Source organism: Pyxicephalus adspersus, chromosome 4, assembly GCF_032062135.1.
Source record: "Pyxicephalus adspersus chromosome 4, UCB_Pads_2.0, whole genome shotgun sequence".
Lineage (NCBI taxonomy): Eukaryota > Metazoa > Chordata > Amphibia > Anura > Pyxicephalidae > Pyxicephalus > Pyxicephalus adspersus.
The window spans coordinates 142,079,005-142,105,310 of record NC_092861.1 but is presented as its reverse complement, the minus strand read 5'-3'; the positions used below and the strand labels follow the sequence as shown (position 1 = coordinate 142,105,310).

The 26,306-nt window shown below is 38.7% G+C and overlaps 1 protein-coding gene across 1 annotated transcript; it reads left to right on the top strand.

The window, feature by feature from the left end:
- The first annotated feature begins 952 nt into the window (after nucleotides 1–952).
- Nucleotides 953–20,192, top strand: BATF3 (basic leucine zipper ATF-like transcription factor 3). The gene is made up of 4 exons (XM_072409842.1): nucleotides 953–1,374; nucleotides 1,567–1,671; nucleotides 16,700–16,804; nucleotides 19,229–20,192. Exons 1-4 carry the CDS (start codon nucleotides 1,369–1,371, stop codon nucleotides 19,415–19,417), a joined length of 405 nt encoding a protein of 134 aa, XP_072265943.1. The 5' UTR covers nucleotides 953–1,368; the 3' UTR covers nucleotides 19,418–20,192.
- The last annotated feature ends 6,114 nt before the right edge of the window (nucleotides 20,193–26,306 follow it).

Genomic DNA, 26,306 nt, shown 5'->3' with positions numbered 1-26,306 from the left:
TGCTGTTGGCGCTATAAAAATACCGTTTATTCATAATAATGATAATATTATAAGTAAGCCAACAATGGTATCCTTATATTTATGCACCTGTACAAATTTCAATTTTATATTCACCAGATCCATTTTTTATTAGTAATAAAGAGCCCATGGTTTTCAAATGTCATCCCTTGCCTGTGATGTTCACCTTCAAACCAGAGCTATCTTCTGTACTACCTATACTTCACAACATGTCCTCAGTCTGCTGAGCTAAATTGCCACTTAATATGAAAAACTTTGGAAAGACCGTGTGCTTAGGGTGTCATGGTCTCACGCTCTTATCTTGTCACCCTGAAAATCACAGTGTATTGATGTGGGGAGCAGAGCTGGATTATCCAAGCAACAGAGAAAACTCCATGGTTGAAATAGAGACGGTGACATGGCATTGACACCAACTTATGTGAACAGTTCCTTTCATTACTATTGCACTCTACCATCTTCAGATTCCTAATACAAATGGAAGAGAATGCATTTATATAAAGCACACTACTCTGCTATTTAAATAGGTGATTCTTTTTTTCCAAGCTGTACCATGGGTATATTGGGCGATTAAAATGGTTAGTGGTAATGGTAAATGGTTTTTATTCAAGCTGTACCATGGCTGCGGCAAAGCTCATCATGGCTGCGGCAAGACCCCACCACTACTTTATGAATGGGGTCCTAAGTATCCATGGTAGAACATGGATATTCCACTTGGAGGGAATACAACTGGCTGATGGTTTAGCATTATGTTCCAGATGAATTTACCTTCATCGTTGTGATGACACTGTTGCTCATAAAATTTCACCTTTCCCTATTAAATAACATTACCATGACTCTTCTAAGCATATTAGAGAATTTATTGAAACTCTACAGCAGACTGTGTAATTTCCTCTGACATAATCACGAGGAGCCCATTTACAATGTGTTTATCAGCCGGGGACCTAACCTGTAACTCGTAGATCTGGATTTTTTGTGCACGGTTTCTCTTACAGCTATACGGCGGTGACACAGAAACTCACACAAAATTTTCAGCCTAAAGTGACAATGACAGGGGCAGCAGCAATCTCTCAGTTCCCTGTCACTCTAGAGCTGTGGTTTCACTGCAAGTTTCCTCTGAGTTTCAAAGGCCTTTCACGTGACTTACTTGAAATGAGCTACAGGCCCATTCCAAGAAGAAGTAGAGTCAGTCACACTAATAAAGGACGGGGCTCATAGCGGACCGCTCACTTCTCTTCACCTGTTTGTCAAGAACACAGAGGGTCCTGCAGGATTGACTTACAGCACCCCCCTTGTGTCCAGTCCTCGTGCTTTCTGCCTTCATCACAAATGTTCTGCTGAATGGACTAAACCATGGTGGTGAGTTTCTGGCTTGCAAGCCATGTTTTGCCTGTGTGCTCTAGCTGGCTGAAGACCTTTTGGTGCTTTTCCTGAATCTCAACAGCCTCAAAGTCTGCGCCCCATCAACCTGAGTGTGTGTACCACCTCTGTCTCCTCCCATCCCTAAACCGGTCCCTGCAGTCATCTAATGTATGCACTTTCATCTACCAGCTGCTCAATCTAGACAGAATGTCACAGAGATCACCACCAACCATCAGCTCCTATTCCAGGAGTGCGCCTAACACATCCGAATCAGAGGCTGACGCTCTATCCCAGGTACAGTGTTGTTTATACTTTCCAGTGTTATTCTTTGCCCTTATTTTTATTCATTTAGAACCTAATCAGTTTTTCAAAACTTTAATTTTATGTTAGTTTGTATTTTATTATTATTTATCAATTTATTTTATTTTTTGCACAGCTTTATTATAAGTTTACCATCGATGATATTTCAATTCTCCATGATTTTTACGGAGCAGTTTCAGCTTTGTATGATTTAGCAATTTAGCTTCTCCTACAAACTTGCAGCATCATCTTTTGGTTAACAACAATGTAAAATGATTATTACCCCAGTGAGCCAAATTTTGCCACCCCTGGACCGTTTTAATATTACTAAGCAAGCAAATGTTGCTCATCTTTATTTGGTCACTATTGTACCTTGGCCTAAACCGACTGTTTTTTCTTCTTCTACCTTCTTAAAGGCTGTAAACAAGCTAGGAAATTACTTATTGATAGCAGAACCTTTATGACTGTCAATGGTTAGCTTGTGACCCATCTTGTTCTTGCTGTCTCTGATTTTTCATTTGTAAAAAAATATTACTCCTTTAATGCTGTAGTTTCTTTTGCCCTGCACGTTAGGTTTCTTTAACACAAATACATACAACATATAATATTGTTTGCAAAAAGTGTGACTATTGTAAAAGTAAACAGGAAATTTAAACCACTATTTTACACCTTTTACCCTTGTGGTCTTTTTTTTTTTTTGGTTTAATGCTTCTATAGTTGTAAGCAGCATAAAAATAAAAGTAAATAAAAATAAATACAAAGTGAAGATAGAAGGGCTTGTATACTTGGGTAAACCTGGCAGGTGGTCTTACCTATACCCATCCAGATGATGAGATTAATTGTAGCGATTGTACTGCAATACATGAATGCTACAAACAATATTTGGGAAACCACTTTCTGTTAGTTCTGGACCCCCTTTGGCAGTGGTGGAACGTAGTGACCAGTGACTAGTCCTTTTCTAAATCAACCAGCAGCAGAAAAAATATGACCTTCATATTGTAAAATGTTCACAGATTTCTACACAATTTATTTCTTTATATAAAGTAAAAATAACAAACAAATAAACAAAAAGCTAAACAAGCTAAAAAGAAACATGAATGAATGAGTAAAATAATTATTTTATTGAATCATTAAGTGCATGTCATATCTGCATAGATATACCGGTAATTCTGAAAAAAAAATCATGTTATAAAACAAAAGGAGCACACAGTTTACAGGGGGGTAAAGAATGGGGGGGGGGGGGGGGGGATTTTTCAGCAACATCACCAGCCTTTAAAAATGTTTAACCAACCTGCTGTTTCCTAATTCCCTGCACATTACACCATTGTTGCAATGCAACAGCCAGTATCTAGAACTAAAGTTGCAGCCCCTGCTGCCGGACAGTGCTCTTCTCTTGAGGGTGGCTAAATGATGAGGATGCGGCAGCTGGTGTTTTGGCAAAATTTCCTACCGAAATGTCTTCGTTCAGTGCTAAAATCATGTCCTGCTGCTTACTTCCCAAACGTAGTCCCCCTAACCCAAATTCTTCCTGCTTGGTGCCCAAGTTTAACCCCCCTCCTTAGTGCCTAAATTCAACCCTCCTGCCTGGTTCCAAAGCTTAACCCCTCTGCCTGGTACCCTAGCTTACCCTGTTCATTTACTGTTTGGTTCCTAATTTCAACCTGTACCTACCTGATGCCCAATTCTATCCCCCCCCTTTTTGCTAGTGCTTCACCTTAACCCCATGTTTCATGTCAAAGCTAATCTATCCAAATACCTAATGGCTTCCAGTTATCTGCATAACCTTAATCTCACAAGTAGGATAGTTCAATGGACAGGCTGTGTTGACAGGGAACTGATAGAGTTGGCACAGTGTTGTATTATTATTAATATTACACAGTATTTATATAGCACCATCATATTAGCACTGTACAAAGTCCATAGTCATGTCACTAATTGTCCCTTAAAGGGGCTCCCAATCTAATGTCCCTACCCCAGTCATATGTCTTTGATACATTATTTAATATGTTTTTGGAATGTGGGAGGAAACCCACACAAACACAGGGAGAACCTGCAAACTCCATGCAGATAGTGTCCTGCCAGATATTCGAACCTGGGAACTAGGGCTGCAAAGGCCAGAGCCCTTACCTCTGAGCTACCTTGCTGCCCTATGGTTGTCCTGATGTGTCTGACTTATACAACACCTACATGTGTATGAGCCATGATGTTACTGTGATACCCTGGTCTTGCAATCCTCCTCCAAGTCAGCTTGAGTCCCTCACTGCTGTAGTTCTGTGGTACCCCAAAAATTTGCCCTTCCTGGAACTTTTGTGGATACCCACACATAATGCCCATTGCTTCCAATACAAAGACCAATGGAAAAGGTTGATTAATTATATATACTAAATTCAGCAGCCTATCAATGTATAACAATATAACAATGTATGTACAAGAATTCTTCTAAAGTGTGTAAGACATATATACAACATGCACAACCACATCCTGAATGGACGGAGACTTTGCAGAAATTCATCCGAGGTGCATAATACTGACAAATGACATCCGACAACCACATAGTAAAAAGTGAACAGCTATTTTTAAACCAAGAAAAACTACTTGAAAGAAAGTGAGAGTAAATGTTAAGGAAAACACCTATACAGGAGCAAGAAAGAAGTCAATAACGAGTGTTTTGGGGCATTTAGTGGTACGGTAACAGAGTTGTCAGTACCGGGGATTGTTTTAGGCAAAAGGAGCCCTAGGCAATTATGAAGCTAAAGCTTTGCATGGACACCGTATGAGTTCCCTGCATCCCTTGCATTATGTCAGTAGGGACCCTGGAGAAGGTGGGGGTCTAACAAAATCCCCAATTTGCCCCCCTTCCAAAACCACCCTTGCACAGAATGAAGCTTAAGGTGTGCTTGCAAGAGGCTTTCCTTCTGCCCATACCAACTATTCAGTTTGCTCTATTCAATATTATCTGTGAATGGTGATTTTCTTGTAACGGGTAACATTTTGGTTAACACAAGTTTCATATATAAGACTCCTATGTGTATTTTTTGTCCCCTGGCTGCTCTATTTTGTTCCAACAAATTATTATTATTATACAGTATTTATATAGCACCAACATATTACGCAGCGCTTTAAAAAGTCCATAGTGATGCCACTAGCTGTGCCTTACCTATATCTATATCTATCCCAAAAATGATGTTTCAGAATAATTAGGCTACATATACAATGTTAAGCATTTGAGAATAGTCACCTGTAGAGTAAAAAGAAAGCCCAAAAAAGCTGTGGTTGTGTGATTCTGATCCATAATCTGCAGGCACCAATGTGACCCATGTTAAATTATAACTCACACTTCCAGATATGTATTACTTATCACCGTAATTCCCCCTGTTCATGCCTTCATCTGCTTTTCTCTCCAAAAAGATGGCACCATTTTTTAAGGCAAAATTTAGGCAAGAATGCATATCAGAAAATAAGGGGAGGTCAGAATTCTTGTTCTGCTCACTTGTTTTGGGCTATTGTGCCCCAGGTAGTCAGCACCTTTTAGAAGGGAAATGTCTTATCAATTTCAACTGAATCTGAATTGCAATTTATAAGAGGAATCGTTCGCTCTCTTGCAGTCTTGTCTAGAGGAAGTTAATTGAAAAAGGACAAACTGGAGGGCATCCTAGGGCATGAAAGGTCAGCGCTGAGCAAAGGCTGGTTAAGAGCCTGATGACATTCCTGTAAATCTCGGTTTCCTCTTTTATTACTATTATTATTACATTACTAATAAACATTAATAAATATCCTACACAAGCATAATTAAGTCCGAGACAACTGATAAAGTGTAAAAAACATTTTCATTTACATTTTCACTGATATCTGGGCTTCTGCAGGGGATGGGAGACACTTGTATTACATGTGCATTTTCCAATATTTAAAATTATTTTTTAAAATGCTGCATGTACAGAAACATATCTTTTTGATTTGCAGAAATTCAATAAGCTTCTTGTTCAGGTTGACAACACAGTGTTTTTGCATCTTTGAAATCCTACTCAAGGTTGCAAGCCTGCAGAATTGCAGAATTCAACCTACCCAACTGCTACACTTTTTTTTTCACTTTATAAAAAGTTTTTTTGGCTTTATAATAGGGATGAAGCTCCCCCCTTCGCTTTGCTCTACATGCAGATATTTATTTCTTTTACAGCAATTTTGCTGCTGTGACTCCCAAACACCTGTCCACACAAAGAAGGGGCTCTTGGAAGATCTGGGGTCTTACCTATGTCAGTAGAACCTGAGCACCCAGCACTTTCCCCACCAAAGTGTAATAAAAGTCTCTGTTTCACTACAGGAACATAGAACATATAGGGACTCGTTGATGATTTTGATTGTTCAATTTTTTTTATAAATATTTTTATTGGCAAAGTAAAAAATACAGTAAACATTATAACAATATCAATAAAATTCATACTGTTACATCATAGTATAAATTTAAAAGAATATCCAAAGATATAAAAAAGCAAAGAACCATGTAATCAGTGCACTGTGGTGAACAACATTTCACTCTTTCACTTTTTCCTTTTCTGTTTTCTTCATGGGTACAGTTACATTTTTTGCATAACAACAAAACGAGGGGTCGATTGTTTAATTTTATAAACTTTTTTTTTTTGATGATAGTGTACGTATAATAAATTATCTCATATAACAGAACCAGAGAAACAGACAATCATTTCATAGAATCTTAAAGGAATTTGCACAGCTCAGCTTCTGCCAAATGTCACCTCTATCTCTTCCATGAATCTTCAGATCTTCCTCTGGTTACACCGAGTTCTGTGAATTATCTCACGCTGTAGATATGTCTGAGGGGCAGTCCCTCCATGCTTAGACAGTAAAAAAAAGTCTGTCTCCTAAGAAAACTGTTAATACCTCCTGCTAAATAGCTGTTTTCTTCAGAAAAGATAGGCCAACGAGTCAAATTATGAGAATCTTGGGTTTCAGACGAAAGAACGTGCCGTCTGAAGATGGCCAGAAATCTAGAATTACTGAAAGAAACTTATTATTGCCCATGATTCCTCTCCATCAAATGTTCTTATTGTTTTATTTTTAGGTATTGTTTTTCTTTTTCTTTTCTGCAGTTTTCCCGGTAACATTTGTTGATTTTAATACAGATTTTGCAAGATTGTTCTTTGGTTGTAGATATTTGACGTTTAGTCCCCTTGCTCCATCATTGTTCTAAAAGTGGCCATAAGGATACTTTGTAATCAGAAAATATAATTTTGGTCTTAGTATTTGCAGATCCGTTGTTGATTTATTACTGGATAGTTTTACTTTTTGTAAGGTTTTTTTTTAAAAAATAAATAAAGTGTAACTAAACATAAGCTCAAAACAATGAAAAGGTAGAGATAAATGACACGCAATGTCTTTTTTGTAAAAAAAAAATAAAGCTGATAGAGGCCATCCCACTTTACTGGCCACCATCAATGTTTGTAGGAAATACTTTGATTGTGGAGAGATCCCACCACATCCTAGCACCCTTACACCAATACTGGATAACCCAGGTTTACTCCTGGCATGCTACATTGTGGTTTTAACTCACTCAGGGAAAGAGACTGTCCAGGGCCAGACATTTTGTAGCAGGAAGGTCTTTGTGTACAGTAACTGACCTAGTTGACCCTTCTCTTCCATAATGGCTGCACTTTTGGAAAGTGGCGCAACTGTCCCACTTTCTTAAAACACTGAAGATGGATATAGGATGTGGCAGACAACTAACAGTCTTTGAGAAAATGTTTACTGGGGATAAGAACTCCCGCCATGCCCTATCGGTTCCGTACTCTCTGCTGAATATGACACTAGATTAATATATACCTACCTATCTGAAAGGATGGGAAAGGGAACTGGGAATAATTTTTACTCAGGACCAAAGGGACCAAGTGTTGGGATATTGTCACAAAAGTTCAATGCATAGCACCTCCCAAGAAACGGAGTACAAAATTTTGACACAATGGTACAAGACCCCTGATAAATTGCACGCTGTATTTCCAAGATGTACCAAATGTATGCTGAAGGTGTGGGACTAATAGAGGCGCAGTTCTGAATATTTTCTGGTCGTGCCCATGGTTAACTGGGATTTGGCAGGGGGTGAGGAAGGTATGCCAGGATTTGTCGGTGAGAACAATACCCGACGACCCAGGGTTCTTCCTTCTCCATCTTACCAAATGACCCTGGAAGGCAAATCTGTGTTCAAATTTTTGGTAAACGCTGCCAAAGCCTGCATTCCAAGTTTGTAGAGAAAGCCCACAGCCCCATCCATGGGTCTGTGGATACGTAAAGTGAATGAGATTAGGCTAATGGAGGATTTGACTGCCGACCTCTATAAAGGAATTGGGAATTTCTTTGATGTTTGGTCGTCCTGGATAATTTTTCAGGAATCAGTTGAATATAAAAACATGTTGGGAGAACAGACTGGACGGACAGGGTAGATCGATAAGGCTTTCCAGTATTTCACTTAAAGGGTTCTGAGAGGAGAGGAGTGTCTGATAACGGATAGGAAGGGTTTTGTGATGATGACATGCTTTTTCAGGTAATTGGCAGTGTTTTTGATATTGATAATTTTATTTGGTAAAATCTAAGGGTTCTGTTCTCTTTTTTGTGTTTTGTTTTGTTAGTATGTCTCATCGATGATTGGTAAATATGTACCAGACCAACATCTCATTGATTGTATTACTGTGATTGTTGTTTGTTCTGTCTGTTTTTGTTATGAAAATGCAAAATAATAAAAATAATATGTTTTAAAAAAAATAAAATATTAAAGCCCTGGCTCCTGGTGGCTTTTTGCTTTAGCTCTACACCGTATGGCGCGTGCACTGTGTGGTGCAGAGCTTGGCTGTTTTTGCAGTGGTGCTGCCCCATGCACCATCAGTGTCTATCCAATGGCCACAGAAGATTGCCATCTTCTCAGAAGTCCACATAGGAGCTGGCGGCTAAAGGTGGCGCCTTCCGAGGACACAATGACCCCAGGTGCTGAACCTGTCATTGCTACAGGATAGCTGCAAATAGGTAAATATGTGCCATATTCAGAAACAATGCTGTGCATACCATCACCAACAATTACCATTCCCACCCACCAACAAGTTTTTTTTCTTTTTATATTAGACAAATTATGAGCAGATGGGTTCATTTTTGCAGAAGGGACAGAAGATGAACATATACTGCATGGCAAAACATTTTCAAAAACTTATTTACCAGATCGAAAGGAAAAGAGAAGTGAGAAGTCCATTGTTGTGGTTTACATGCAATGTAAAGTTCAGGGCACGGTTTGAATTAAAAGTTAGGGTTGGGTTTTAAGGGATATAGCAAGGGGTATGATAGGCTTTAAAGACGTAAGGGATAACTGCACTTTAATATTTCAAAGGACAACATAGTGGCTCAGTGGTTAGCACTCTGGCCTTTGCAGCGTTGGGTATCAGGTTCGAATCTCAGCCAGGACACTATCTGCATGAAGTTTGCAGGTTCTCCCTGTGTTTGTGTGAATTTCCTCCCACATTCCAAAAACATGCAGTTAGGTTAATTGGCTTCCGCCCAAAATTGGCCTTAGACTCTATTAATGACATATGACTATGGTAGGGACATTAGAATGTGAGCTCCTTTGAGGAACAAATAGTGACATGACTATGGACTTTGTAAAGTGCTGTGTAAAATGTTGGTGCTATATAAATACTATGTAATAATACCAAGGAACTTTGAAGATATAAAGAAATACTCCCATCTTTTCCTATTTCCTACTTTGAGAGGTGCTGAGCCTATCTGCAGATTGCACTTTAAAGTAAAACTTGTACATGTTTGCAGACCAGAACCTTAAATAGGGCCAGGATGGAGGAAAGTGTTATTAGCAGAAATAAATGTTTGCAGGGGCAGTTTTTTTTTTACATCAGTTTGTATTCTAATTCTTCATTGCTTACATAAGTGCAATATAGCATAGAACTCCTTGCTTATGGTTTCTGGAACCGAAGGTATTGAACTGGCAAGCTACAATACTCCAAATCCAAAATCCAACGTTCTGTTGGCCATAAAATGCCTGAACCTTGCTAGCACATGATTAATTCTTGCTTTGCTTAACAAAAAACACATATTTTTTGCCAACCTGCTATTTTAAATTTTGAAATCCTGTTGACATGCAATATGTCCTGTATCAAAATTTTTTCAATAGACAGAAAAAGAAAAATTGGACCAAATAGGTTACAAAATGTTTTCCAAAAACTAATGGTTTCCATTAGTACACAGGCAGGCAGTCAGGAATTTAGCATGACTGCTACTAGAATGATTTCAGTTCTGGAAGGTTGGTGCCAGTATCTTTCAGGGCAGGCATTGTATTTTTGACAAGAATGGCTTCCAGTGCAGGATCAGGCCTGTCTGTAGAGCGAGGGAGTAGTTAGTGGTGGGGGTTAATAGTATAGTGTTGGGTTCATGGATATTGCGGCTCATTGAACTATAAAATGAAGATTGTGAACAGGCAGGTAAGTAAGTTTTATCGCAGAAGGGATGCCTGCTCACAATTACTTTATGTGGAACCATAGCTCTCCATCTCCAAATGGTGCAGATCCACTCCCCTGCCACTAAAAAATTACCAACTACACCCACCCCTGAGTCTGTGTTTTTCCCTATCAGGGTTTACAAAAAGTAAGATACAGTAAATAAAACTAATTGTCAACCCAGAAATGGAGCAGCAGACAGAACATAGGAAGTAAAAAATTGGAGTGCATGGAGGGCGAGTACTGCTTTGCGAAATTGTGGTTTAAGCCCTAGAGAAGGAGGTTAGGTAATACATTTGGAGGTTTTAGTTAATGTCAATGGTAAGGTAAAGGTTGTGATATTCTTATTTTCTTGTAGTTATATAGCCAACATATTACACAGCACTTTACCATGTCCATATATATGTCATTCACTGTCCCTCAAAGGGGCTGACAATCTAATGTTCTACCATAGTCATATGTCATTAACACAGCTTAAGGCTAATTTTGAAATGCTTAATGTATGTGGGAGGAAACCGGAGTGCTCAAAATGGGGATAGCATAAAAAACCCTAAGCAGATATTGTCCCAGCCAAGAATTAAGTCTAGAACTCTAGTGCTTTAAAATTAAGAATGCGAGCCACTGATTTACCATGCTTTCTCAATATTAATAAGGGGGGTTAGCATTAGGGATCATTTTTAGTTTGGTCTTTTTTTTTTCGATTTTAAAGTCCTTCACCAAATCTCCAAGCATTGAAACACATCAAATGTCTTAAAAAGACCAGAGCCAGGCTGTGTAATGGAGTCCTCAGTCATATGAAAGAGTTTTGGGGTGACATTTAGGGATCTGCAAACATTGTACAATGTCTACCTTTATAATGTTAAACAAGTTGACATATTATATGTGTACATGAAATGTTAATGTTGACATGTTAAACAAGCGTAGTGTTCTTTGAAGGTGGAGGAAACCTTTTCTCCCCAAAAATTAAGCAAGCTAGCCATTATATAATTTCTCCATAATCCTAATTCCACTTTCAGGAACTGTGTTCTGTAATCATAGAAGATAAATTCTGAGTTTTAGTAAAACCAAAAACTGCACACCAATACCAAAGTATCATCATACCTTTAAAGACGGGAAAAGCTCGCTACTTTAGTCCTGTCTTCTATTTTCATAACTTTTGCAGCTTGCAATCATTAGAGTCATGTCAGGAAATTCTATGGCAAAGTACCAGAGGTTCTGTCTGTAGCCTAACCTTCAAGAGATATAAAATCATGCAAAATAAAAATGGTTCATGACACATGAGTAAATTGCAAGAAATTAATTCTTTTATTTCAAAATAGCCAAGTATTGACCTCAGTCTGGTTAAATGCTGATCTAAAGTTTGTTGTTTAAAGACATCCCTAATATCCTTATACATAGATAAGAACAATTTTCTTCAGAAAGTAAGAATCATTTTAAGGAATTCTAGAGCTTGTATTTTTCCACATGAGGCTCCTGACGTATAGAATAAATTCCCTAAAACTTACAAAAAATCGTTATGCAAAAGTATCTTCTTAACAAATAATCATACTCTATCTCAGATATTCTCATCCAAGGTTGTATGGAACCCCAGGGTTCCTCCAGAAATTACTAAGACTTCCTTACCATGGCTGATTGACCTCCCAGTTGATGATGCCCGTATAGTTTTGTGGCCATCACCACTTGGTACAGCCAGCTGCATGACTCCCTAAAAAACTGGTTTTAGCTAGGGTTCCCCTAGACCTGGAAATTATTTTTAGTGGTTCATCATGGGTAAAAGGGTTGCTCTAGCTGAACCCTAAAAACGAATCTCTTTAATACATATGTAAGCACAGTCCGACATGTTGTTTAGTAATCCACTGATCTGCATCTATAAATGACCATGATAAAGATAGCTATGGTTTTTCTATTGGGGAGGATGCAGCATGGCATTTCCCACTCACTGGTCCTCACTTGTGAACACAAAAGACTATGGCCACCTGAAACAATTGTTTGCTACAATTATTGAGCATCAGTACCTATCCGTAAACTCCTAACATGTACAATACCCTGCTCCGGGCACTGTGCCCTAAATCCTAACCAACCCAAAAAAGGCTAAAACATAAAAAGCTTAACACTAACTTACTCCCAAATATTGATTTAACCTTCTCTGAAAAATGTTTTTCTCACCCAGCACCAGGAGTCAAGTCCATTGGTATCCAGAACCAAAGATAAAAACAGCACCAAAATGTTGTCAATAGGAACATTGACCAGTTCTAATTATTAACGAATATGAAATAGGTTCCAGCATTACCAAAACTGTAATGTCTTAGTTCTTTAATGCTTATGATCAGGTCATATTCTAGATAATAAATAAAATAATACTTTAGATAATAAGTCACATTTGCATAAATTCAGATTCCTAAATCTTTACTAATTGGCAACTCTTAGTGACTCAACATTTTCTAACACAGAAGGAAAAGTGACCTAAGATTACAACATAAAAAAGATAAAATTTGATCTTGCACTGATCATGAGCCTTCTGAACAAGGTTTCTGTTCCTTCAACAAAGTTTCAGATGTTAGGAAATATAGGTTAGAAATATTTAAGTTCCCCTGGGTTGATCAGCAAGTAAACATCATCAACAAATAACCTCATTGTAGCAGCCTGTTCTGTTTTCATATTTGGCATGAATATAAACCACGGGAGTCATATTTACTTAAGCGGAACTAAACTCAATTTGCTTCTATCTGCTACTTCTAACATAAGAATTTAAGTTTACGGTCCATTTCTTCCCTCTTGGCCTCATGGAAGTTGATGAACCCAGATTGGTGATCGCTGGGATATCAGTACCCTAATCACCAGCTCCCACACTCTTGAGGTACACAATGTGGAGCATTCCCGATCCTAACTCCATCAGCCAATCAGAACAGTCCCTGCTGTGTTCATTAATAACTTTTTGAGCTCTGTTGTTACTGAACACAGCAGGCGGCATTACCGTTGACATATTTATTAAGGACAGGGCACATATTTATTAAGGAGAGAGCACTGTCTCACACAAAAGAGGTGGAAGAAGAACTGCTAAAAGTAAAAATGCTGGCCCTGGGAAGACGAAGAGGTAGGAACAATAGCAGAGGCCTCTGAACTACATTAAAAGGTGTATTTTATGTATTCGGTAGGCATTGCTCTTTGTGTGTTTTTATATACAAGACTTCAGTTCCACTTGAATTTTGAGTTTACTTATTAAACTATCCATGTGGTCAAAACATTTTTTTCAGCTTTGAATAACACAGAGAAGGTTAAACTCCAGTCCATTGTCCTGTTGTCATTGTCCTGTTGTGAACATTTCTTGTCACTTCCTGTCCTGTTGCAATGTGAAGTGTGAGAATATCTCTACAAAATTAGGGGAAGTTCCCTTTTATGGAGGGAGCTGTCCCAAGAACTGGTGTCTCCCTTCCTGTTGTTCTGGTGACAACTGTAACATTTTGAGAGTCCATGGCAATGGTCACAGGGCAGACAAAGACAGCAACAAAATCCATCAAAATAACATCAACAGCTTCTGCATGCTATTCACACCATCCTGGTTCATTTTGTTCACACATCCAATACAACATTGAAACTTTAAAGGCACCTAAACATAAATCAACAACAGCAAAATAAAATATATATATATAGATTTTAATGTATTATTACCACAAATACAATTATTACAAACATATAACAATTATTTAAAATCATTGAATAAATTTCCTAACATGATTGCATCCCCTGAGAAAAATTATACCCAACGCGTTTCGCAGGCTTCCTTAGTCTGCTTCATCAGGAGTATACTCGGGCACAATATACAGGTGACTAGATACTTGATCCAAATCAATTAAAGTAAAAAGAAATGATCTCCTCTATTCATTTCCCATCTCATAGAAGGCCATGGCACAACAATAGGGGATGACAGCTGAGAGGAGCCAGGAACATCCCCTAAATAGTTGTGCCCATGAACATCCCTAAAATATTTTAATTGTAATAAATTATAGTATATTTGTATTTTTTTATTTTTTGGTATTGTTGATTTTTGTTTAGGTGCCTTTAAAGTCCGGATTTTGTTGTTTTGTCCTGTGCCAATAAAAACCTTACATCGCTCCTAACCTTCGTTTCTCTGTGTGAAACTAAAAAGGTTTCAGCTCTGTATACACTAAAAGCCAAGCTAAGACTATTTGTGGGAATGGGTTAGAAACTGTGGGGTTGTAGTGCTAAACCTAAGGTAATTTTTTCCCAACCCCCCTGTATTATTTTTTATGATATGTTTTACTTACTATAGTCCTTATTGGATGTACAATTGCTTTTTTTTTCATATTGTTCTTTCTTATGACTGGACTGTTGGAATTTACCTTTTGAAATGCAAATAAAAATAGATTTACCCATAAACATAGAGTAATTTTTTAAATAGAGTAGGTGCCAGGGAATGAGTTGAGTTTTATGAATACATTAGGACTTATTCTAAACAACGAGTTGCCAGAGTGTCAGTGGAGCCAGCCTATGAAAATAATATTTAATCACTCCGACACTAATTCCCAGTGTCCATCTTCCATTATCATCAGTAAATCCCATGGCTTGATGCAAGTGATGCCCTCTGATCCCCAATACACATTGACTCCTTGTTTGGAATGGATCTTATTTCAATAGAGTTCACTTTTACACTACAACCTTCATTCCTGTTTCTGTGATTCCTATCAGAAGTTGTTGCAGAACCCAGGGCTGTGGAGTAAAAGTCAGATCCAATAAGTTGGATAACAATTCTTGGGTACCTGAAGTTGGAAAAAATTTACACCTGAGTTTAAACTCACTTGGCTATAATTGTAAAATTGGCTATTTTTGTGTTTATAAAATGTAATCCAGAATTTACATATATATTTCCTTTTGTGAATCTCTCGATGATGTTCCCAGGTCCCAGGTTCAAATCCCAGCCAGGACACTATCTGCATGGAGTTTGCAGGTTCTCCCTGCGTCTGCATGGGTTACCTGTGGGTACTCCAGTCTCCTCCCACATCCCCAAAACATGCAGTTAGGTTAATTGGCTTCTCCCTAAATTGACCTTAGACTACATTAATGACTATGGTGGGGACATTAGATCCTGAGCTCCTTTGAGGGACAGTTAGTGACACGACTATGGACTTTGTACAGCACTGCGTAATATGATGGCACTATATAAATTCTGTGTAATAATAATAATAATAATAATAATGTTGCAAATTCAGATGTGTTGTTTGACGCCCGCAAACCCCATTCGAATATTACATTGAAAATGCATAATAGAACAGAATCTCCTTTTATTTCCTTGCAAAATGACCGCACACCACCCTAGAATACATCCAAAGCCAAATTACCTGCAAAGTGACCTGTGCTCAACACATACGCTTCTACTCCATGCTATAGATTAGCATGGTATTTCTCACCCCGCATAACATATAGATGGTACTGGTTGGCCCAGTGTCAGATAAAGTCACAGGGAATTCAAGCTTGCTGGGTGTCTTTAGCAAATACTTTGTGCAAGTAGCAGATATTTCATATAGAAGTAAGCACCAATCACTTGCAATGACAGTGATGAAATGCCTCGTATTTTTTGTGCTTTCAATCGTTTCATATCAAGAACAAAGGAGGAAAAGTTGGAGGAACGATAAACTAAGTCAAAGTTAGAGTCGAAGGTTTTATGTACAGAATGCACAGTCCCAGTAGAACCTTTAGTATATATGGGCTGCTCAGCCAATGCTTAAATGTATGTAAATTCTAAGAATAAAATTGTGCAAATTTCTCTCCTCATAGGAACTCTTGTAAGATATCCATGCAGGTATGGTCATGCATCTTTCTGTTTCTGAATGGAGCCACAGGATGCAATGCCTATATTCCCATAGTTAGCCACCTCTTCCTCCCTACCCAACCTTTCTCATCCTGCCTGACATTGGCTCCTTCTGGTTCTGCTGTCAACAGAGTAGCACAGCCATCTTTAACCAGGGTTTTGTGGATCCCCAGAAGTTGCTAGGGATTCCATTCAATTTGGCTGATTGATGCCTGCATAGTTCTGGGGCCAACACCACTTTGTAGAGCCAGCTGCATTATTCTAATATTATTTGTACCTGTCTAGCTTATTGATATTCTTCCCATTACTTGCATGCTTTTCACTGATCCGCAATAAAATCTTAGAATTTTTTTAAGGGTTTCTCAGTTGTGAAAAAGTTAGGAAAGGCTGAAGTGACATATTGCATGCAAAGCAGCAGACATTGTGCCATAGCCCCATAGGAATGTCCACCCTTCTTAGTAAATGAAGCAATGTTCCTACAATCAGGAAGAAGGTGCAAAAGCGCTGTGTAAATCTCACAATTGGATGAACAGAATTACAAAACACAGGAAGCACAACTTCCATTTATGTCTTTCATCAGTGTATTAATCTACAGCGCTGCATAATATGTTGGCGCTATATAAATACTGTTTATTAATAATATTTCAATGTTTGCCTGGAATTTAGCTTTAAATGTAAACATTTGTTTGATTCCCTTCAGGGCTCTGATGTAAGCGACAGAAAAATACGAAGGAGTGAAAAAAACAGAGTGGCTGCCCAGAGAAGCCGCCGAAAACAGACGCAAAAAGCAGACAAGTTACACGAAGTAAGTCAGATTTAATGGAGTTGGTAAAAAAAATCCCATCTGCCTTTTGTGGTGTTGCTTTGGCAGCGAGGTGTCACTGCGTAGCTGCTTCATCAGTGACAAATTGTATTTCACAGCTAGTACGGAGCAATGCCATGATCCTGCTGCTAGCCAGTTCGCCAAAACCAATATTGCTAATATTCCAAGACACAACCTTTCTCCAGTGCTACTATGCAGGAAATGCAGATTGTAAGCTCTTCGGGGCAGGGTCCTTTCCTCCTCTTGAGTCTGTATTCGTCTGTCATTTGCAACTCTATTTAATGTACAGCGCTGCGTAATATGTTGGCGCTATATAAATATAAACCCTTTGTTCATTTATAACCACCAACCATACACAGATTTACGGCTTATAAAACAGTGCACAGTGCTAAAATGTACTGTATGCACATTGATATGACCAATTCAAGTTCCCGGATTTGTACACATGCTGTAGCCATTCCATGGGGCTCTTTTTTTTCCTTTCGGGATTTTTTAAATTTTAAAAATTGCAGCATGAGGATCTGGAATGTGTTAGGTGGATTGGAACACACAAACTGAAACGTGAACAAGAATGAGATGACTTTAATACCAGAACATCTTGCCTTTGGAATATCCAAGTCAGGAGCTGAAGCCTAGAATTTTTATTCTGCATTTGGTAGGACTTTTGTTGGTTTCAATAAGACTTTTATATTTTCCTATACTTTAATAAATAAATCTATGCTTCCTTTATTAGCACAACCAGGAGAGAATATTTTGCAGGACTCCCTTTTTATGGTGGGGTTAATATTCATTTTGCAGAAGTCACACGTGCAGTATTGCAAAGCACCCAACCACGGCTGGCAGGTTTGCCCTGGTCAGTTGGGAAGTGAGGATGAAAGTAAAACTGAAAGACACAAAAAACATCTATGTGTCAATAGGCCGTGTTCTGAGCTGAACCTCCAGTATTTCCCAATTTGCCTGAGACTTTCAATAGCTTCCTCAATACAGAAACCATAGTGGCGCAATTGTGCTCAGATCTGCAATTCTAGGAACAATTAAAGCAATCCTGAAAGCCTCCAGAGTGGGAAGAACAACGCTAGCTAAAACATTATATTTTGGATAAATCTGTGAATGTTTATTTTATGTTAGTTTATTAAATTTTTTTTTTTGCTGTTTGCTGCAGACAATAGCTATTTTTAGGGACTATCCTTCTTTTAGACCTGAATCCCCCTATTTGATCTGTTGTATAATGCTCTATGGAAACATATCACTGTCCTGATCATGGTTGGGCATTTGTAGGTTATCCAATTTGTAGGTCGGATTATGGTAAACCACATTTTTTTTTATTTGCTTATAGGATGATTGCATGGTCCCGATGGGCCTGGTTGTCAAGTCAAGGAAGGAACTTATTTCGGTTAGGAGAGGCTGTGTATTGTGAGCCATGCTACCTGCATGGTACCTTCTTTACAAACTTGAATGCTTAAAAAAGATAAGCTACCTGCCTAATAAAATTGATTGAACAAGAAATATATATACTTCCAGCAGTGTATGACCAAAGTTACTGCTGTATGTTAGGTGAGGTAAAAGCGGATCTCCTTGTTGCTCATCTGACATCATGGACTAATATTCCCACCATTGATGGTTTATAATGTACAATTTATAGCAGCAAGAATAACAGTCATGTGATTGTCAGGTGTAAATTAACAAGTGAAACACACATTGTTCTGTTTCAAATGATGCCATATAAAGTATTAAAACAGACTTCCACCCATTTTGTATAGACATGGTATGGCAAATTGCTGACTTGACAATATCGATAGGCAGTTTGATTCCCTGAGAAGTAGAAAATTAAAACTAACTCACTCAAGAATGGTGAGGCTGTGGGGGTCAAGTATACTACATACTGCAAAACAGGAGAAGGAAATAAGGGACCATACAAAATCCACATCAAATAATATACTGATGGCTGGGACAGCACGTATATCTCTGCTTCTAACTCTTGCCCCAGTTTTTTTTTTAAAAAGTTCTCATTTTATTTTTTATTTTTTGTGTGGAGCAGCCTGTCTTGACCTTTTTAATATGGGGAACCCTTGAAATGACTTTCAGGTTTGCAGGGAACCCACTCTATAATCTGTAATACATTAGCATAATGGTCAGTGGGAAGAATGCCTCTTACATTGCCAGCCATTGGGAAGAATGCCATCAATACAGATAGCCAAAATACCATTGGTATCCGTAAACTGACCTCAGACGCGTAAATTGCTCAAGGAACCCTTTGGGGAAAGCCTGGTGTAGACTATACTCTTAGATTTAGTCTAATCATGGCTTCTTGTTAATGGTTATATATCTATAGAATTGCTATAAGAGTGCAGGAAATTATCTTCTCCTCCAGAACAAAATATTTATCTTTATGCTTTCCTTCTGCAGGAATATGAATGTCTGGAACAGGAGAATTCCTCTCTCAAGAAGGAAATTGGGAAACTGACGGATGAACTGAAACACCTGAGTCAAGTGTTGAAGGACCATGAACAGATATGCCCATACTTGCGCTGCCCAGTGAACTTTGTGACTGTGCCCAGGGTGACAGATGCCCTGTCCAGCTGTTTGCCCCGATGACCACTACTGTTCATAAATATACCAACATTTTGCCAGACCAACAACTGGAATCTACCAGATTTTCAAAAGCTTCTCAAAGCCAAACTTCACACGGATTTAAAAGACACAAATAATGCCACTCTGTATTCATTAGTACATCCTTACATGTATTTTTGTTAATACAAGCAGTGTACCTACCAGAACTTGACTTGGTATTAGCCTCTTGTAGTTCTTTCTCAGCAGAACTCATACTAGGGAAGGAAGGAGCAACTCAAGGAGGCAACGTGTTGCAGTGCACAAGGCGTGCTAATAGGAGAAAAGAGTTAAGTGTTAGAGATATGAACTTATCACTGTTCTACTTTTCATATTACTGTCCATTCACAGGGTAGGGGAACCTGTATGTTAAAGTGAAACCTCAACATTAAAAAAGGTCACGTCTCCTCCACTTCCAGACTGTGTAAATCCCAGGACTAGATGGACAGAAATACCCCTTTGTCAGGTCAAACAGCTCCCTTATATGTGATTCACCTTTGCATTTAGCTGCTTACCTGAAATTCAACTTCAAGTCAATTGGCTAACCCATTGGAATTTAAAAATGGCGGCTATCATGTTCACACAAGATCAGAAGGACCAAGATGCTAATTATTTTTGCTTAGACATCTCTGGACTTTCCTTACTACTACTTCTAACTGTATATGGAATATCTACAAATGTTTACCTGTCCTACCTGAAAATATGATTATTGTTAAAATACTTTTTTATATTTTTTGTTAATAATAAATATTTTTTTCTAAAAGCCTTAGAGACAAGTCTTTTATATATTTTATTTAACTCATAGGAAAAACAAAATGTTGTAATGAAAGCCGAAATCCAACCATTTTCTAAACTATGTAATTATAAACTATAGTAGAGAGTTGTTGCTTCTTTTGGATGTTGTCTTTGGATTTCCTGGGGGGAAGAGAGTTGGATTTCAGCAAGAAATAAAATCATGAGAGAAAATAATTCAACGTGTATCCTAAACAATTCTTCAGATTAGGAAAAAGGGAAGTTGTATCAATCAATCAGGTGTCTACTAAAAAGGAACATAATGACAGGAGCAGAGAGAAAAAAGATCACTTTGTCAGTCTGTTGCTGATCTTACACTGTCCAGTCTCAGAATTTTACAAGTTTTAAATTTTTTGATGGAACAGTCAGTAAGGGGAAATCTTTCATTAAAATTTCATTGACAACAATCTAAAAGTTAAATTAATTTAGAGTTAAGTTAAATTCCTATTGTGTTTCCATGCCATAAACTGTAAAGACATCTTCCCACTGGCACACCATTCCATAGTCTATTTTAAACTAATCAAAAAAGAAAATTGTATTTAGCCAATTACATGTCGATGGACACCTGACAATTAGCCTATATGAGCTTGTTGGGTATCTAATTTCAAAATCATTAGGACTAAAATGGTGCTGCCTACATTTGAGAAGACTTTTCTAAGCATTTGGAGTGTGTGTTTGAAGCTGTGCACATTCCCAGGGCCATTTATGAGGTTGGAAGGGAAGACCTGACTCCCATTTCAGTTCATCTCAAAGGTTTTCAGTAGGGTTGAGGTCAGGGCTTCGTACAAGCCACCATCCTCCTTCCAAAAATAATCATATCATGTCTTGGAGCTGATTTAGCACACAGGGGCACCATCTTGCTGGCACAGAAAAGAACGTTCACCAAAGTGGTATGCCATGCTATAGCTTTACCACTACCATGTGTTAATATTATGATCTTCTATTTATAAACTTCCAACATATTACAAAACTGTGTATCAATAAGTAGGGGCTGCAATCGACAAGCATACATAACGGGAGCAAACTTTGACACATGAGGAGAGGTTGACCCTGCCCAGTCAACTTCTTACAAGCTAAACAGTGGGGGATCATAGTACACAATAGGTAGGAGAGATGGAATTGGGAGGAATTAGTGTTTGTTATGAAAAGTGGGAAGATGAGTTGATGGGATCAGGGTTGTAGGGGTTTCTTTAAATATGCTGAAGGTAAACAGGATGCAAAATGGAATTCCAATGTGTAATCCCCTAGAAAAGTCTTGGATCTATGCATGGGGTGAGGTAAGAGTTAAAAGTTCATTAGCAGCTCATTGGAGGGGCTAAGAGCACTGTATCAAAATGAAGTATTTATCCAAGTTGGACAGAAGCAATTGGGTATTTTATTGGCAAGGCATTTAATTCCAAGGCACAGTAGAAGCCAATGGTGCAATTTGCAGAGAGGAGCAGGAAATGAGAAACAATGAAAGGGATGGATAAGTGTAGCTGCGGTGTTCATGATAGATTGTAGAGTCTAGTTAGTAAAATACTAGATAAAAGAACGTCAACGCGGTAGTTAAGGCCAGTAATAATAAGAGTAAGTACTGCGTGTTTGGTAGTCTCTGGGGACAAAAAGGGGCATTTAGGATATATTGTGCAGGCGGAAGCAGCAGGACAAAAGTGTCAAAAAGTGATACCAGACACCTATGTATGGAAAAATGTGTTTTTTACAGTTATAGTCATATCAGTGGAAGGTTTTTGAAGGTGAAAATGATAAGTTAGGTTTTATCCAAGTTAGGTTTTAGGTACCTGTCAGCCAACTATGAAAAGTAGACAAGCATCATGGAACATTATCTAGGACAGAGGGATACAAGGACGTTTGTAAAGAGGAAAATATCAAGGTGCAATGATGGAGCCATTAGAAACATGAACGGGGAGGAATATAGAAGACAAAGAGTTACCAATAACAAACAGTTACTTTGATAGGAACAGTCACAATAATGATAAACAAACCAAAAGAATGCAATTTCATTTATACCAATGAAAAGGACGGTCCAAAGTTAGAGGGTGATTGATGGTAAGTTACTTTTTGACATGGCTCTAGGTAGGTCATTGGCCTTATGAGGGCATTAGTCATATGAAAGCCTGTGATGGCCAGAATGATCGGGTTTGGGTAGTGAGCCAAAGTACAGAATGTCTGTGGGTCTTTTGTGCTAAAGTAGTTTGTGGGTATAATGAAAAATGCAAATAGGATGCTAACTGGAAAGAAAGAATGAGTCAAAGTGTGGAAAAATACCAGTACAGAGTAAGAGTTAAACAGCTTGGTCAGTGCATGAGCAAAGATGCAGGAATGAGTACAAAGTAAGTCCAAAAGGGTATTGGGTTGAGTTATGGGGTTTTAGACTTCGGTTGACTTATAGGTAGAAGAGGTGGATGGTGTGGGAATAGTTTGGTTAACTAAAATTTTACATCCTTTTGTGCTGATTTTTGTCTAAAAGTAGGTCTAAGGTACTTACCTGGCTGGCGAGCCCGCGGTGTCCTCCTGGGATCGCGGGCGGTGTGGGAGAGAGTGCTGCCGCTGCCCTACTCACAGCGCGTCTCTCTGCTTCGGCAGGGGGTTCGGTTCTGGTGGAAATACTGCTCGACCAAACAGCATCGGTGAACAGTGCGGCTCAGTGATTCAGTGTAGTGGCTTCCCCAATCAAATAGCGCCAGGTGGCGCAAGGTTATTGGGCACTCATTTATACGCCCATTTATTCAGACCCTGTCCATTGCACCATTGCCCGTTGTTCTATGTAACAGTGTGCTTGGGTGCGTTCTTGTGTTGGTTAGTCTTGTTAACCTCTGTTGTGTCATCACCAGATTGGACTTTACCTGCAGTGACCGGGTCAGATATTTGACCTCGCATGAACTCTGCCTGCCCTGACTTTAGATTTGTTTCTGACTACGCCTCTGCCTCACCCACCCGTACCACACATTATCAGACTGACCTTTGTGAATGACCTTGGCTTGTTTCTGGATTTCATAATAAAACTTGTTTAAATAATTCCTGGTGTAGGTAGTGGTTTGTGCTCCTGGGCTCATTACAGTAGGCAGCTATTTCTTGGTCTCTCCTAACCCCATGTTGAGGGTAGGGGTATTGGCCACTCCTCAACCGATGTTGAGGGTTGGAGTTATTGGCCTTTCCTAACCCCATGTTGAGGGTGGGGGTATTGGCCACTCCTCACCTGATGAGGAGAGTTGGAGTTCTTTGCCACTCCTAACCTGTAGTTGAGGGTAGGGGTTATTGTCCACTCTTAACCCAAAGTTGAGGGTAGGGGTATTGGCCACTCCTAAACCAATGTTAAGTGTGCAGACGTGTAGGATTAAAGAGGTAGGTTAATGTGGCAAAGAGGTAGCATTGTTTGGTTGTTTAGGAGAAATGAGTACAGAGAAATACTTTGGTAACATTAACTGTAGTGTTAAAGTGATGAAGTTTAGGCTTGTAATCAGGAAAAGAAGTAAAGGAAGCAGCTACTAAGGTCAGAATTTCTTAACTTGTGTTGAGCTGCACAAGCATTCCTTGCATGATTACTGTGCCATAGTTGAAGGTTAGTGTCGGAGGAGTTAGGAAACTTGGCAGGGGCAACTTTTTTCAGAGCCTAAGATTGAGTTGTACCGGAAATCAGTATGATCTAAAGACATGAGACTAAAACGAGTGGAAGTGATTGAATGAGGGGAGTCTAAGAATGGGGAGTGAGTCAGGTTAAGGAGGTCTTCCTGTCATTGTCCATATACTTTTGACTACATATTGTACTTTAGGAGGCATTTTAATAGTTGAATTCAATCAGCCTGGTAATATAAGTGTGTGGCAGTGATTTGTTTGATTGTTTACAAAGATTTGAACCATGGTATTTAGATCCAACACCCACGTTACAAAAATAAACCACTTCCCATTTAACTTCCCTGTTTAAATTTACCAATTGCTTGATTTCTGATGGATTGTCATTTTTGTCAAAGCTGCATAGTAGAAGGAATGCAATGTGGTAGCCCTATCTATAAAAGCACCCAAAATCGGCATGGGCCCAGCCCACAGAAGGGAACCACAACCAAGAAGTAACTTACAAATAGGCTATTCTTGTACAGAAAACCACAGGCAGGAAGCATCACCATTACCTTGGAAATCATCTTAAAATATCAATGATTTATACTTATTGATACTTACTGTATTACTCAGTGTATGAAGGGTAAAAGCTGTGGACTAACTAGCTGGGACTTATATAGCACTGTAGTATAATAAAGCAAAACTTGTGGATCACTCACCATTGCTCCCCCTTCGATCCGTTTTATTTAAACAGATTATTCTTTGTCGAAAACAATGTTTTTTGCCAATTTTGCATCAAAATCACCGCTCATAAAGCTTTCCTTTGCACCTATGGAAGACTCCATTTCTGAATTGATCGCCATCCTAGGAAGCCAACAGATAACAGAGCAGATGATGAGTACAAGGCATGATGATGCTGCTGTCAATCAGCCCAGGAACTAGGTGGGATCAAGAGAGCTACTGAAGTTTCTGATGCTCTATTTACAACAACCATTCTCAAAGTTTTTAACTAACTTTCAGGTCTTCAGGGAGCCTCCACTATAATGGTTATATCCACAGCTCACAGTACATTACTATGGTGGTCAGTGAGAAGAATGTTAAAGATAGCCAAAAAAATCATTGGTGTCCATTGACCTAAGAACCAACCTGAGAGACACAAATTGCTCATTGCTTAAGGAATCCCTAGGAATCTACATTGGATCCCTGGGGATCCACAGAACCCTGGTTGAGAAACACTTCCTTTACAGAGTGAACAAGTTGAACCTAAATGAATGGCTTTTTTAAGGAATGGGCTTCCATTAGTACGTTGACCAGTGGTGTGGCACACAATTCACGATGTACTGTACGACATCAGAAAGATGAGTTACTGCAGCACATATATCTGAATAGGAGCTGATTTTTTAGTTTTCCTATTTTAGTTTAGAAGCTACCAACCAAACAAGAACTGAAAGTACAAAAACAAAAGTATTTTACTGGCAAGCAGTCAGTCCTATGGCTGTTGGAGGAACTTATTTCCAGAAGATGTGCCCAAAAAAACCTGAAAGACTGGTCACCAGTACTGCTGACATCTTAGTACGGGCAGGGTTTTGGTTTCCCTTATGGAAACTTACATTAAAGATTATACAGGCAGTCCCCGGGTTAGGGACATCCGACATACGGACAACTCCTACATACGAACAGACTGTTCCCTGCTCATTCTGTGCAGAACAGAGGCTTGACAGGGGCTGGTGTTTGCATGACTTGCAGAAGAAATCTTTTGTTAAACACAGCCTAGGTTCTAGGTAACTAGAACTCTTGTAACTAGGCTAGGCTAGGTTCTAGCCTCTTGTAACTCTTTAATGACCAAGACAAACTCTGAAGTTGTTTCTTTTTGCATATCAAAGTACAGTTTGCTCCAGAAGTTAATGAATGTCTAGGCTACATAATGATTTTTTTTTTTTTTGCTTTGTGAATAACTCAGTAAGGATTTTATACAGTACCTGACACCACGCTGCCTAATACGTTGAGACAATCATCTGTCTTAATTCCATTTATTAAAATAATGTACCTGTTACAACATACATACAAATTCAAATCTACAGTTCCTATTTCGTATGTAACCTGGGGAATACCTGTGAATATCCCCCTGACTTAATCTCCAAATTTTCTAAAGCTTTCTAAATCTTCCTTAAAAATGAGAAGTTTGTGACTCTCAGGTCAGTTTAAGTGACACCAATGATCTTTTTGGTTATCCGTAAGGGTGACATTCTTCCCAATGAACACCACACTGATATACTGTGATCTGTCGATATAGTAAATATTGCAGGGGTTCCTCGAAGACCTAAAAGTTATATTGAGAGTTCCCCCATGTTAAAAATATTGAGGCTGCTTTAAATTCAAATGTCATAATGAAAATTTACAAGTCCTGCTAATAATGATTCTAGTTACCTAGCTGCCATGCACATCTTACAGCTTCACCAGCATAGTTGCAATGGAATCTACATTTTAGATTTTATTTATTCTTTTTCATTTTTTTTCTACTGAATTTCTT

Coding starts and splice junctions, on each gene's coding strand:
- BATF3 (XM_072409842.1), top strand. Junction 1,672..16,699: donor AGGCTGACGCTCTATCCCAG/GTACAGTGTTGT, acceptor GATTCCCTTCAG/GGCTCTGATGTAAGCGACAG. Junction 16,805..19,228: donor AAGCAGACAAGTTACACGAA/GTAAGTCAGATT, acceptor TTCCTTCTGCAG/GAATATGAATGTCTGGAACA.